Genomic DNA, 14,780 nt, shown 5'->3' on the forward strand with positions numbered 1-14,780 from the left:
TTTTGTGGTGTGTTTGGCTGTTGGTATTCGGTTGAGTGCCAAGTGGGGAGACATGCACGGGAGGAGAGCCATTGTGGGGACTTAGGTCGTAGCTTGAGGCGGTGGCTCACCCCCCTACAAACCAGTACCGTACACACCTGCCCCTGAATGAAATTGAAAAGTGTGCATGTCACACACCCTCGCGCAAATGTGGCCCGAAGGCGACAGGATCGAGTTCACCTCCGCATTTAGTGACCCCATGACACTCGCAACTCGGGGATTAATGTCGGGGTAAGAAAATCCGGGGTACTGCTCGAACGGTTTACATGTGAGCAGAGTTTGAGCTTGGGTTCTAACTAAAGTTTGTTGCATCTGCTTTGCGAATATTCAAAGCGAAGTTTTATTAAATCCCAAAGACATTGGCGATCAGGGAGCCCCGTTTCTTTCCTCATTCCTTCCACCCACAACGAGACGCAGTACTTTTGAACAAGATTTCGTGAATCGTAGGCCCCTGTCCTGAACTTGACACTCATCTGCCTCTACATTTGCTCTCACTTTGGAAATACACAACCGCCATCATGAGCATCCATGACCATGTCGGCACCTCTGATGCTCCAGCCCGGACTCCCTTGGAGGCTCAGTCCACTGTTGATCTCAAGCACTGGTGGCGCCACAAGAACCTGCGCGCTCTGAACCTGTGGCTGATAATCCCCCTCTTGTCCATCTTTTCTCAAGGGTGAGTCTTATTTCCTACTTGTCTTTTTTTTCGATAGCCCTCGTGTTCTGGACTGATAACAACCGCAACGCCACAGCTTCGACGGGTCCATGATGAATGGTCTCCAATCGGTCACACACTGGCGCAACTACTTCGGCACACCCACCGGAGCGACCCTCGGCATCTTCAACGCGGCTTACCCGCTCGGCGGTATCGTCGGCGTGTTTTTCATTTCGCCCGTCGCAGATCGTTGGGGCCGTCGTTGGGGCCTTTGCCTGGGCGCCGTCGTCTCCCTCATCGGTGCTGTTCTCCAAGCAGCTTCCCAGGATATCGCCATGTTTGTAGTGTCTCGACTGCTGATCGGTGCCGGTAGCGTCATCGTTGCCGGTGTGGGCGCCCCCTGGATCACTGAGATCGCTCATCCCTCTCACCGTGCAACGGCCACGGCTCTGTTCTTGACATCGTACTCGCTTGGCTCTATTTGTGCGGGTTGGACGGTAAGTTTTTTTTTCTTTTTATTGCTGGGCATGCTTCCGTTGTCTTTGCTGGGCTCTAAATGTCTTGGGAAAAATTACATGTTCTGAAACTTGTGTTGTAAACAGACTTTTGGTACTTTCCGCATCGATGGCGAGGCTTCATGGAGGATTCCCTCAGGTCTTCAAGGCCTGCCCAACATCATCCAGCTTGCCTTCGTGTTCTTTGTCCCGGAATCGCCGAGGTGGCTTGTTAGCAAGGGACGCCAGGAAGAAGCCTTAACTATGCTCGTACACTACCACGGTGAAGGTAACGAGCAGGATCCCGTGGTCAGGCTCGAGTATGAGGAGATCACACAGGCCCTCCATGCCGAGTCCGAGGTGAACAGCATCTGGGCAGTTGCAGGTGCAATTGTAACCGGGACCCCGGCCGTCAGGAAGAGAATCTTCATCATGGTCTGGGCCGCCATCTGCTCCCAGATGTCGGGCAACGCCTTTGTCAGCTACTAGACGGCTAGACGGGCGCCGCCACGTGGCCGAAAGGGCTGCCAAAGCAATGGCGGTCGCTGCTCACCTCAAAAGCTTTGGGGCAGTAAGATACGGACCGCCTGCGGCTGCACTTCGCAAGGCAGCGGTGGCATGCGTGGGTTCATCGGCCACCTACGCAGCCGAGGCATGGTACAACCCAGCGCACAAGCAAAGAGGACTCCTCAAAGCACTGAACAAACCGCTGGTTTTAGCGGCACGGGCAATCCTCCCGGCGTATAAAACCACCCCCTCGTCCACTGTTCTCAGGGACGCAGGATTACCCTCGGCCCGCGTCGCGCTGGCCTACACCCGCCTGAAATACGGCGCCCGACTAAGGCTCGCGGACAAGGGGCACCCCCTTGTCAGCCGCCTGCGTGAGACACCTCGTGCCCGCAACTCGGGCCATTCGGCCACGACCCTGCAAACGGCTGCACAACTTCTCCCGCGGATCCGGAGACTAGAGTTGCGCGCACCTCGCAATGCCCCGGATTCTCGCACTGACCCCACCGGAGGAGTCCCAAAAGAGGAAGCGGCCCGCCGCTTTATCGAATGGCTGGACATGGTATCACCTGACGATATCGTGGTATATACGGATGGTTCGGAAAAACACGAAAATAACTGCGTCCAAATAGGGTACGGATGGGCCGTTTTTAGGGCGGGCCTGGAATTTGCCGCAGGCTCCGCATCTATTACGCCGGAAAGCCACGTTTTCGACGCCGAGGCGATTGGCGCCCTAAGAGGGCTACAGGCGGTAGCCAAGGCCCAGCCAGGCGCCCGGATCTGGATTTGTGTGGACAGCACCTCGGTTATTTGGGGTCTTAGAGGCGACGCGCCGCGTTCGTCCCAATGGGCCTTTCTGGAGTTCCATGACCTTGTCGATCTACTCCGAAAACAAGGTACCGAGGTTCGGGTCCGCTGGTGCCCTGGGCACCAGGGAATCCCGGGAAACGACCGGGCTGACGAGCTGGCCAAGGCCGGCTCCGCCGGACCGCCGGACCCAGACCCGAGGGCTCAGCAAACCACGTATAGCGGTGCCGGCACGGTCCTCAGAGCCATTCTTTCGAATATAGAAAAGGACTGGTGGCGTAAAGAACTTTGTGAACGGTCCCCCGCATATAGGGAATGGAAATTCCAATACACACCGAGAAAGGAGCCCGAGGAACTGCGTTTGCCAAGACCCCTACTGGGCCATTATTTGGCCATGAGGACCGGCCACGGCGATTTCAAAGCCTACCATGACCGTTTCAACCACCAGGATGCAAACACCTCGTGTGCCTGGTGCTGGAAACGGACCTCCCCTGAACACCCGGTGCACTGCCGCTTTTCGCGGGCGGTGTGGAGAAACTGGCCGTGGCCTGATAACGACCGGCCGGTCGGGCCGCCAGACCGCGGCCAACGCCGCAAATTCTTCCAGACAAGCCTCGGGCAACCGAAAAGCTTTGAGGCGTTTTCGATAGCCACCAACTATTTCAGCGCCCGCCCCAGAGCGGCCCGCCAGCGCCCCGCGCGCCACGAACGCACTTTACGCCTAGGGACACCGATCGTAAGCGACTCGAACTCAGACGAGGAATAGACTTATTGCCTTTTCACCCATACTTCACGGCACAAGCCGACAGACGAACCCTCCGTGCACCTCAGGCACGGGGTCGCGTCAGTGAACTAACCCCCTAAGCAGGACCGGGCCCGAACCCGGTCAGGCACGATCCGCCTCTGCCCTCCTTGTTTTCCCCCTGTGTAAATAAAGAAGATAGAACGCGCGCCGAGATACCCCTCGGGAGGTTGCTAACGGCCGGCTAACAAGCCGGGCCGAGCCCGGCGTTAACTAATACTACTACTACTACTACTACTTTGTCAGCTACTACCTCAGCCCCATCCTGACCTCGGTTGGACTCCGCACCGACCTGCAGCAGACGCTCATCAACGCCACCAGCCAGATGTTCTCGTGGTTCACGGCCATTTATTTCGCCACTCTGCCCGAGAAGCTCGGTCGCCGGGTCATGTTCCTGTGCTCGCTCGTCGCCATGTGGATCGTCGTCATCTGCATCACGGCCGGCAGCGCCGTCTTTGCGAGCGACAACAGCAACGTGGCCGCCGGCTACTCCGTTGTCGTATTCCTCTACCTATTCTCCCCGGCTTACAATTTTGGCTTCAACGGCAACCTGGGGCTCTACATCCCCGAAATCTTGCCATACCACATGCGCACCAGCGGCCTGTCGTTTTTCTACTTTGTGCAGTTCTCATTCATGATACTGTCTACATTTGCCGTCCCGGTCGGCCTGGAGAGCATCCAGTGGCGTCTCTATACGGTCTTTGTCGCCTGGATCGTTGTCCAGTTTGTCGTAGTTTACTTGGTGTTTCCCGAGACGAAGGGTCACTCCCTCGAGGAGATTTCTAACATCTTCGAAGGTCCTCCAAAGCTAGACGTCGAGGCCAAGAAGGAGCAGATCGAGATCGATTTAAAGCATTAAGATAGCCGTGGTTTGTCTATACCCAAGTGTAATTGGACAGTGTTATAGTTAAGTATAATTCACATTGCTTATAGTGGCGAGGTATATGTCTGTATGTCAATATAAGCACCCCAAACTTATAACACATTTTGGTGGGCGTGCAAAGTCTCAGCTTGAATACGACGGGAGCCGTCCTATGCCTTGCACCGGTTTATGAATCAAGATTGCGTGCAAAATGGAACACTGTAAATACCAGATAGTTTGACTGTATATCAAGTATAATTACAATTTCTGGGTGGCCGGTGAAGATGAGAATAAATCTACAAAATTATCAAAAGGGGTTCTAAAATACGTCAATGTCAATGAATAAAATACATATGACAACAGCCATTCCAAACGAAATGTGATTAAGCTTTTTAATAGGGTTTTACCGCATGGATTGAGACGGGGGCCGAGACAATAGGGTGGCCGAAGCATATAGCGTTAGATTTACCTTTTTACACACTAAATCCACCTGCCCACAATGTTGTACCAGTTGTCTTACATTTGCAAGACTTCTTCGCTCGATATATTTGCGGCGCTGCTTGTATCAAAAAGAGTAGTATAAAGTACATCTTGTCAACCATTTACACACCGCAGAATAAAGTAATATCTCACGTAAGAAATAAAGTTTTTTTCCTGAATTACCTAGCTTAGCTTTTCAGTAGCTATTCTTGAAGTATTATTAATAAAGGAAGAGCCTTGTAGGTGAGAATTTTAAAGCTCTCATTATTATTCTCCAATTTACTGAAAATTGGAGCCGGCTTGCATTTCCAAGATTGGGCTTCGCTCTATAAATATCGTATCAGGATGTGACAGAAAAAGATGAGAGGTGATCAAGCAATTACAACCCAGAACCTAGTTGTTGCATTTTTTGTTGTCAGGATCCAGAAAAAGAATGTTGTCTTAAACATTACTCCAGCATTAGCAGCCTAAGTAATTTTGTCACCTTACAATAACGACAGCCTACGAGGGTAATTTCCATACCCTCCGCTATCAGTGCTGCGTTAGAGCATTTTCAGTTCGAAAATACACGTAACGCAAGGTATTCAATAACTTAGCAAATTTATTAAAAATTTCGAGCAAGAGCGCTTTCCTCAGCGCAAGTTATAATAGGGGCCCGATTGAATGCGATAGTTGACACCAGAAAAAAACCCCTTCCATAGTATATTCCAAACATTCCAGCAAAAGCTAGTTATTCAACTTTGAAACACCCTAGAATTCCTCTGTGACTTTAGTCTCAGTGACTCTCGGTCGAGCGGCCATTCGAGCGGCCACGGCGCCCCGTCGAGCAAATTGTTTAGATCTGCAGCCATACTGGGGGTCATATATTTCATGTCGGCGTAGAGCCAGTGTCCCTCTGGTACAACGCCGCGTGGGATTTTAAGTCGGCAATTCCAGTTGAGCTTGAACGATCGAGACTTTCCCGGCTCGAGACGAATGACGACAGTAGTCAAAGGAAAGCTGCGCCGAACCAGATAGGACTGTGCTTGAATTTGTCTGCCCCTCATCAGGGTTAATTGGCAATAGTTGTTCCATGGCTCACAGCTAACCTGGAGGGCGAGCATCGCGGTGGCAATGAATAAGAAAAGTTTCATATTGTTGGATGTATCCGGCTGGTTCGAGGGTGGTAAGGCTGCAACAATGTTGTGATAATAATTAACGCCGGATGTTGATTAAAATTAAAGAAAATGAGACCAGCAGTGTGCAGTGGTATGGATTAGCGGTGGACATTAAAACAAAGACCAACGAGAATGATGTATGTATTATTTCTTTTCAAAAGTAACACTGGAGCGACAGTGGTCGCACCAAGGGATCGTAACCTTCGCACGGTAGATATTCGTAGAACTCGGATCCCAGCCCATGCAGGACGGTTATTTTCCGATACTTATGCATTTGGAAGAGACACATGCGAAATTATTTGTAAGCAGCACTTTGAGTATACGAAATACTGAGCATAATTTGAAGACCGAACTTGGTAAATTCAAGGCGATCGATGCTATTAATATAAAAAGTAAAACAAAATATTGATGATCAAACTATCCATCCCAGTCTCCTTCCTATAAGAACAGAGAATCACACTCGTATTAATAAATTAGTTATAAACTTATAACACAGTTAAACAACACCGTGTCGTGTTCATAAAAATATTCGTTTAATTAAAACTTATATTTTAGCCAGTTGATAACAAGCGGGTTCAAAAATATAGAAGCCACACAGTAAGCTTTCGAAGGCGGGGTAACCTTGATCCTGGTTCGAAGTTTCAATTTGTGAGTGTAAACGCTTTTGGCCAAACCTAAAGATAAATTCAGCAACACCGTCAGTATTGAGCCACATCGCCCGTCGGCATTAGTAACGCCAACCTCTCGTCGTCCCACGTGGTATAGCGAGATGCTTTCAGCGTTGGCATTGAGGACGAATTTGGTGGCAAAGAAAAGCGTGGAAAGCTTCATGGCTGATTTCTTTTTTTTTTTCTCGTTTTGTAACATGGTCATTGACCTGACAGTAGGTAGGGCTTTAGCGACATAAAACAAAAAGCTATTGAATCATAGTCTAGGTCCACACGCTACCACCAAAAGTCATTCGGCCTAAATCCTAATACACATAACGAAGCCTCTTCCTCTCGTAGTCGGTGAGATCCCGGGGTTGTTCATTAATCGTGACCCAGACGTCAGTACCTCCTCCTTTGCATCACGGCGCTTATTCTTGATTATCCAGCCGCACGCATAAGCAGCCGGACAGACTCTAGCGCCGATTTCGAAGCCGAGGATGGCGCTGTAGCCCGTGGTGTATTGGGGGTGCTTCCGAGGATGTGAGGACTTGAGGGCCAATGATGTCTGCAATGCAATAGGCCAGGAACATGGTTGCATTGATGGTAAGCTTCTTGGTGTGTCCAGCGAGATTTGCCATCGTGTGAGATAGAACTGTCACGCAATTCCATAGTCAGCCAAGCGAACTCTGATAAAAGCCAGACGACGAGACCCTGTCAACATCGCCGCGCCGACATGCCGGTTGCATTAGGTCCCCAGAAGAAATAAAAGAAGTAACAGTCAACTGTACGGCCAATTTTGTCTTCGGCAAGTAGCACTGCGCTGAGACATTAATGATGCTGCTCCGGCAGAAGCTCCGAGGGAAGCGGACGAAGAAACGTACGTCTGATGAGAATGAAACAAGCGATAGGCACGAGACAGCAAAATCCCGCGAAAAGGCACCGCTTGTTCTTTAACCGATGCTGCGGGATAACCACTGTAAGACGGGCCAAACTGTGCGCCATGCCTGTTGGCATTCCCAACAGCACCATCTCAAGTCTACCGTAGCCGAGGCCCGAGACGATTTGTGCTGCAAATGTGACGAGCCCGCCGGAGGGGATATTAATACATAGGAAGAAGAAGAAGAGTAAATATTTTTGTAGTCGGTGAATGCTTCCAGGATCTGGTACCATTTGGATTCCTGTTCGAGGCAGAATGATATCCATTAACATATGGTGCTGCATGTTGAGGGTGGGAGTGTAAATTGAAGAAGGATGTCGCTGGCCATACTCTGTTCTCGGCTCTAATCATATTCTCGCGTACATTGTCGAGGGCAATAAATATACTTGTCCTTGCCCTTGAGAAAATTCGCTTTCAAAGGCGACTCGGGTAGAAAAATGGCGAGGATGACACTCCACATTAGCGTGAATCCTCCCACTACCAAGAAGAGGAGCCTCCAAGAAGCGATTGTCGTCTTGGCACTGCCGATGCTGTAGGAAAGACGCCAGTCACCAGCTAGAATTATTTTGAGTTATTCAGAGATAACACGAGGTATATGTTTGCCGGACCAGGTAGGACTGGAATGATTGTGTCGGGACTTACGCTAGAAAAGGCCATAAAAGTGTTGCCCATGCAGAGCGGCTGCTACTTCTTCTTGTACCGCATAATGCTCAAGACCGCGAGGCTAGGGAATAGAGAGGGTTCCAAAGAGCCCATGAAAAACCGTAACCGTCAGACCTGCCGCTTTCTGAGCCGTACCTAGACACATCATCAGTATGCTCCAGCCCACGACTGTTGCAGCTACCGTCTTCCCGACGGGGAGCTTTTACAGGATCATTTTGCCGGGGTGCTCGGCGAGGAACCATCCAGATTGAAAAAAATTGGAACTGACTGCGAACGAATCGGGGTGATAGTGCTGTCAGTAAAAGCCTCAGCTAGGCTTAAGGCCTGCCAAAGCCCGAAAAGCTTGGGGGCCCGGCCCGGCCCATTAACCCATAGGATTGGGATGGGGGCCCGTAAAAGCCCATGGGTTTTTTTGGCGGGTTAATAGGGGCCCGCGGGTTCGCGGGCTTGGCCCGAATTGGGTAACCCGCGGGTTTTATACAAATTTAAGGTTTACGAAAAAATTATTGGAAAAAATAAAATATTTATATATTTAATTAAATAAAATAACGTAAATTTTAAAAAATTATAATTATTTTTTATAATTATTTTATATTATATTAAATTATTAAATTAAAATAAAACGTATTATTATTTTTTTTAAATATAATAATAAATTAGTTTTTTTTTTTATTTTGGTCGGATTTGGCGTTATTATTAAAAAAATTTTCGTTATTATTAAAAATTTTTTTAACGATATAAGGGGTAAAATTAAATAATTTAAACGGTAAAATATTTAATTCATTTTTTTTTTGGACCGGAAATAGGTTTTTAACCGAAAATTTAGGGTTAAATTTGGAAATTTTTTCCGGAATAATACGTTATTTAATAATAAAAGTTTTACCATTTATTTTTCCGCCTATTCGCGGGCGTTACGTAATAAAAAATTATAATAATTTTTAATTAAAAGGTTTATTTATATTAAAATGGGCGGTTCGTTTATTCTTTTTTGGATTTGGGGCTATTTATAACGGGTATAATATTATAAAATATAAATTTAAATTATATATTAACGTGCGGGTACGTCCAATTATTTATAATATTAAAAATAAATTTAACGAGGTTTATATTTTTAATTTGGATAATAATATAACGAACGTATATAACGTAAAAATTAAAAATTATTTTATATTAAAATGGTTATAATAGATGGTTATAATGTAAAAAAATAAAAAAATTTACCAATAAAAAAATTGGTAAAAAACGTTTTAATAATTTTTTACAAAACCGCGATAATAAACGTAAAAAATTTACAATTAGGTAAATATTTGTAGGTAATTTTTCGGACCAAACGTTAAAAAAATATTTTAGGGATAATTAAATCGAAAATTCGCTGCATTTTTCGAATTTCCCGCAGAATAATAATTAAAATAAAATTAAATAAATAAATTAAATATATAATAGGAAAATAAAAATATATTACCGGGTTTAAAACGTATATTTTTGCGTTTTTTGGCAATATTTTTTTTATCCGCGGTTTTAAAAGGTATTTTGGGCGTTTTACCCGTATAAAATTTACGTATTATTTTTATTTTAAAAATTTTACGAAACGTTTTAACGAAAATAAAATATAAAAGGGAAAATATTATAATTAATTAAAATTAAATAATAAAATAATTATAAAAAATGGTTATTAAATAAACGATTTAAATCGGTGATAATTGGGGTTGGATAAATAATCGGGTAAAAAACCGAAAATTATTACGCAATTACCAAAAAAAAAGTAAAAATTGTAAAAAAACGAAATTAAACCCGATTAGGATTAACGAAAAATTTTTTTTAAATAATAGCGTTTTTTTAATTGGATAAAATGCGGGGTGGGTATAGGGTTAACCCAATTAAAAAGGCACCGTTTGCAAAAAAATTTCCGAATTTTGGAATTTAATTCCAATAATAAAAATTTTAAATTTTTACAAATTTTACAATTTTATAATTCGATCGCGGTTTTTTTTATATTGGAAAAATTACTATTTGCAAAAATAAATATCGTTAGCAAATATAAGTAAAAACCTATATTTTTTATAATAAATTTAATTATAATTAAAAATTAACCAAAAATAATACCCAAACGTAAAATAAATAACGATATCGGTCGTAAAGCCTAAAATTTACGAAACCGCAATAAAAAATTTAAAAAATAAACAAATAATGGCGATAAAATTAAATTATTCGTAAACCGCGCGCGTAAGCGATTTAATACAATATTATCGCGGCAAAAATCGAAATTACGCGTTGGTTATAAATATATAACGTTAATTAAATTTAAACAAAAATAAATGGAAAATAAATTTAAAATAAAATTTATTGTTAAAAAATAAATAATTATCCCATATAATTATTTAAAATAATAAAATTATAATAATTATTTTTTATAATTATTTAAAAAACGTTAAAATTAATATTAGAAAGATTTACAATTTAAATTTGGTTTAAAAATACGTACCCCCGCCCCAATTAATAACGAATATTGGGAAAACGTGGACAATTTTAACAATTTGGAAAACGTTTTCGAAATTTTTTTTTAAATCCCTATTAAAAAGGTTAAAAAAACAATATTTAAATGGGAAAAAATTGTCGTTATTTTATTATTATAATAAACCAATTACCAAAATAAAACAAATAAATTCGTCCGCCAAATTTTTTACAGTTTTTTTAAAGGCGTTTCGCCTATTAATATTATAAAAATTGGTAAAATAATACGCTAAATTCGCCACAAAATTACCTATTTTGGTAATATATTAACGTTTTTTTAAAACAAAATGGCTAAATTGGTAAATAATTAATGGTTATATAAAATAATTATTATTTTTTTTAATTAATAATATTAGGTAATACGTAATTCCGTTTATTATATTATATATTGGTATTGGTATTTCCTGGTTGCATATTTGGCTACCAAAATATATTATTGGGCAAAAGATATTGCGGTTTACAATTATAATATAAACTAAATATATTAAATATTCGAAAATAAAATAAAATAAATATTCCCCAAATTAAAAATTATAATACCAAATTTAACAATTATAATATAAAACGGTTTATTTTACGCCTATTGAATTTTTTACCCTTATTAAAAAAACTCTATTGCGCGTTTTTATTTGTTATAACGTACCCAAACTTTTAATTGTAAATTATATTTATATTATATTATAAATTCCGCCAAATTCCGCGCGTAAAAATTATATAAAATATTTAATCGTAAAATCCCTATACGCCGTATTTGGACCAAATAAACGTTTCATAAAATATATATAAATATATTTAACAAATTAATTGGAATAATTTACCAAATAATTATTTAGGAAAATGTCCAAAAATAGGTTATATTTCCATTTATTACCGTCAATTGGGTTAAAATACCCGATTTTGGCGAAATAATAAATAAAAAAATAAAAAGATTATAAATATTAATTATAAAGCCTATTTATAATAAAATGTTTGAAAAATTTGAAGGAAATCTTTTGTTTATAATATAAAATTATACCCCAATACGGTTATAGTAAATAGTTACGGGATTTTTTTATATTTTAAAATTAAAATATGGAAAATTAAATTATAATAATTATTAAAATTAATATAATATAATTTTAACGGTAAAAAGGGTTTTTATTTTCCAACCCCTTTTAAAATTAGTAAAAAAAATTAAAATTAAAAGTTTTTTTTATTTATAATTTTGCGTTAAATAAATTAATATATTTTAACCAATTTAAAGAAATAAAATAAATAAAACGAATATAATTTAAATAAATAAAAAAATAAACAGGTAAATAAATATAAAAATAAATAAATATTATTTATTAAAATTCTATTTTATACCCCATTATTTGTAAAATAAATCGGATAAGGAATATATTTTTGGTAAATACCGTAACCCGTTTGGCGTAAATAACAACCAAATTCGAAACCGTAAATAATTATATTAAAAATATTTCCCCGGTTTTTTATAAAACTATTAAAACCTTAATTTGAATATATAAATAAACGTAAAACGTAACCGTATTTATTAAATCCTTTATTATACGTTGGAAAACGATTTTGGGTATTAATAAATCCGTATTAAATTGTAAACGGCGAATATTTTTTAGTATAATAATTAAAATAATATATTAATATATAATTATTTAATATAACCATTATAATTTATATTTATTTCCAGGTTTAAATCGTTTTATATAATTTTTCGTCCGTTATCCCTTTTTTATTATTCGGTTATTAATACGGTTATTTTTTCGAATTAGTAATTTGCTTTCCGTCGTTTTTTTCGCAATTTTCTTCGTTCGATTTCGTTTTATAATTGGATTTTGGAATAAAATTATATCCGGGGGTGGTATTTTTGGTATTTTTCGTAATCGAACGGGTAATCGAAAATTTAATTATTCGATCGGGTTTAACGGTATAAATTAGGTATAATTAATAAAAATAAAAAATCTAATTTCGATTAACCAATATAAAATAAAAGTTAAATAGGTAAAAATTTATTTAATATTTGGAAAGTTTTATTTAAAAACCGGTAATTGCCCGCGATATTTTTATTTTATTCGTATTATAATTTATTATACAAATAATAACGATAATTTGGGAAAAAAAAAAATTTATTAATTTTCCAAACTTTTTTTTTTTTATTTTAAAAAAAAAGGGGTTAGCCGAAATAAATCCAATATCGATTATTTAAAATTCCATATTAAATTTTAAACGAATAAATTAAATCGATAAAAAATTTTTTAATATTTTATATTATAAACCGATTGTTATTTTTTTTTTTTTTTTTTAATTTTTAACCATATAATTATAATAAATAAATTAATAAATTTTTTAGGGGAATTAATCGAAAAATTATTTTCCCCAAATGTTAAATTTATTAACGAATTTTATAATAAAATTTTAAACGTAAAAACGCCCGTATAACGTCGATTTAACGTAAATTCGAACGAAAATAATTTCCTTTTAAATTTTAACCAAAATATCGAAACGGAATTTATCGTTACGTTATTTATAAATTATAAATTTACGGATTATAATAAATTTATAATAAACGGCGGAAAAAATAACGTTTATTATTTATATATTTTTAAATTATAAAATAATTTGTTTAATTTATTCGTTATTAATTTTTGGTTTCGCCGCTAAATTTTAAAAAAAAATAAAGTCGATTTAATTTTAAAAACGTTCCAAAAACCCAAATTGGCAGAAATTTGGAAATTTTACCAATAAAATTTTTTCCAAAATAACGGCGAATTATACGTTATTTACAAATAATATATATAAATATTAAAATACCCCCAATTTAATAAAAAAAACCAATAATAATATAGCGGAATAAATATCCTTATACGGTATCGTAATATTATCGCCTATATCCGAAAAGGATCGGAAATTTAAACGACGTCCTGTAATATTATATTAAATAACGTTGATTTTCGGTTGGTAAATTATTTTCTTTTAAAAAAATGTAATTATTTATATAATTATTTATATAATTATCCATTATAATTTAAATTTATTTACTTTATATATTATTTTTTTATTTACGTAACGTTAATAAAACATTATATATTCGTATAGGCTAAAAACGTATTATAATATTCGAAAAATAAAATCGAAAAATCCTACGTCCGATTTTATATTTTGTTGCGGAAAAAATTTAATATTATATACGATTTGGAATTTAAATTATTCGTATTAATCCGAAACGACCGATAAAAAATCCTTTCGTTATAAATATTTACCAAAAAATGCAAAATAATGGTTAAAAATATTATTACCCAAACGTTAATTAATATTTCCCGAAAAAGGAAAATATTTTTAATTATTAACGGGTGGATTAATTTAGGTTTAAAATACGTTTTTTAAAATATTATAGCCGTTTATATAAATAATGATTGGATACGTTATTATATTATTTTGGATTTTATTGTAATTAACGCCAATAAAACGAAAAAACGATTGGTAAAATTTACGGCCCAAACCATTGTAAAATATAAATTAAAAGGTAAAATATTGGTTATTACGGCTAATAATATATCCAATTCTCGCGTTAATAATATAACGGCGGAATTTCGGATTTATAATCCTTAATTATAAATATAATTAAAAATTTCCCAATTATTTTATATGGTTTACGTTTTACAATTTGTAAAAGGGGTTATATATTAAAATTTTTATATTATTAAAGCAAATTTCCGCGTTTTTTTGGTTAATTTTTATAACGACGAAAATTTAATTATTAATAATACGGACGAAAATAAAACGTAAAATATTTTTCCAAAATATATTATCGTTTAAATAAATAATACTAATATATTAAATAATTCGAATATTATTTAACCCAATATTTTATATTAATTAAATCATTTGGCGGTTTTATTTTATTAAAGCCCCAAAGGGATAAAATTCTTTTATAATTTATAATAATTTACCGGTAAATATAAATTTAAAAATTTTCGATTATTAATTAAAAATATTTAAATTAAATAAAATTCGACTATTTTAGCTATTACGCGTATTTTTTAATTTCGTTAAATTATAGGAATATTTATTTAATAATATTTTATTTCGCCAAATGGTTAAAACGATCCGGTTAATACCATTTTAATTAAATTTCGAATTTTTAACGAAAGTTGGATTATTTTGGAATATTTATTAGTAACGATTAAAATTATAACGGTTTTTACCAACGTTTTTGGGG

General features: G+C 37.6%; 1 protein-coding gene across 1 annotated transcript; it reads left to right on the forward strand.

Moving 5' to 3' along the window:
- Window positions 1-557: 557 nt before the first annotated feature.
- On the forward strand, window positions 558-4,163 carry PgNI_06553 (uncharacterized protein; the record flags this gene model as incomplete). Its single annotated transcript, XM_031126576.1, has 4 exons — window positions 558-715; window positions 792-1,191; window positions 1,297-1,599; window positions 3,630-4,163. The coding sequence occupies 4 exons, from the start codon at window positions 558-560 to the stop codon at window positions 4,161-4,163; spliced, it is 1,395 nt and encodes a 464-aa protein (XP_030982797.1).
- Window positions 4,164-14,780: the final 10,617 nt, after the last annotated feature.

The sequence above is a fragment of the Pyricularia grisea genome, chromosome I (assembly GCF_004355905.1).
Source record: "Pyricularia grisea strain NI907 chromosome I, whole genome shotgun sequence".
NCBI lineage: Eukaryota > Fungi > Ascomycota > Sordariomycetes > Magnaporthales > Pyriculariaceae > Pyricularia > Pyricularia grisea.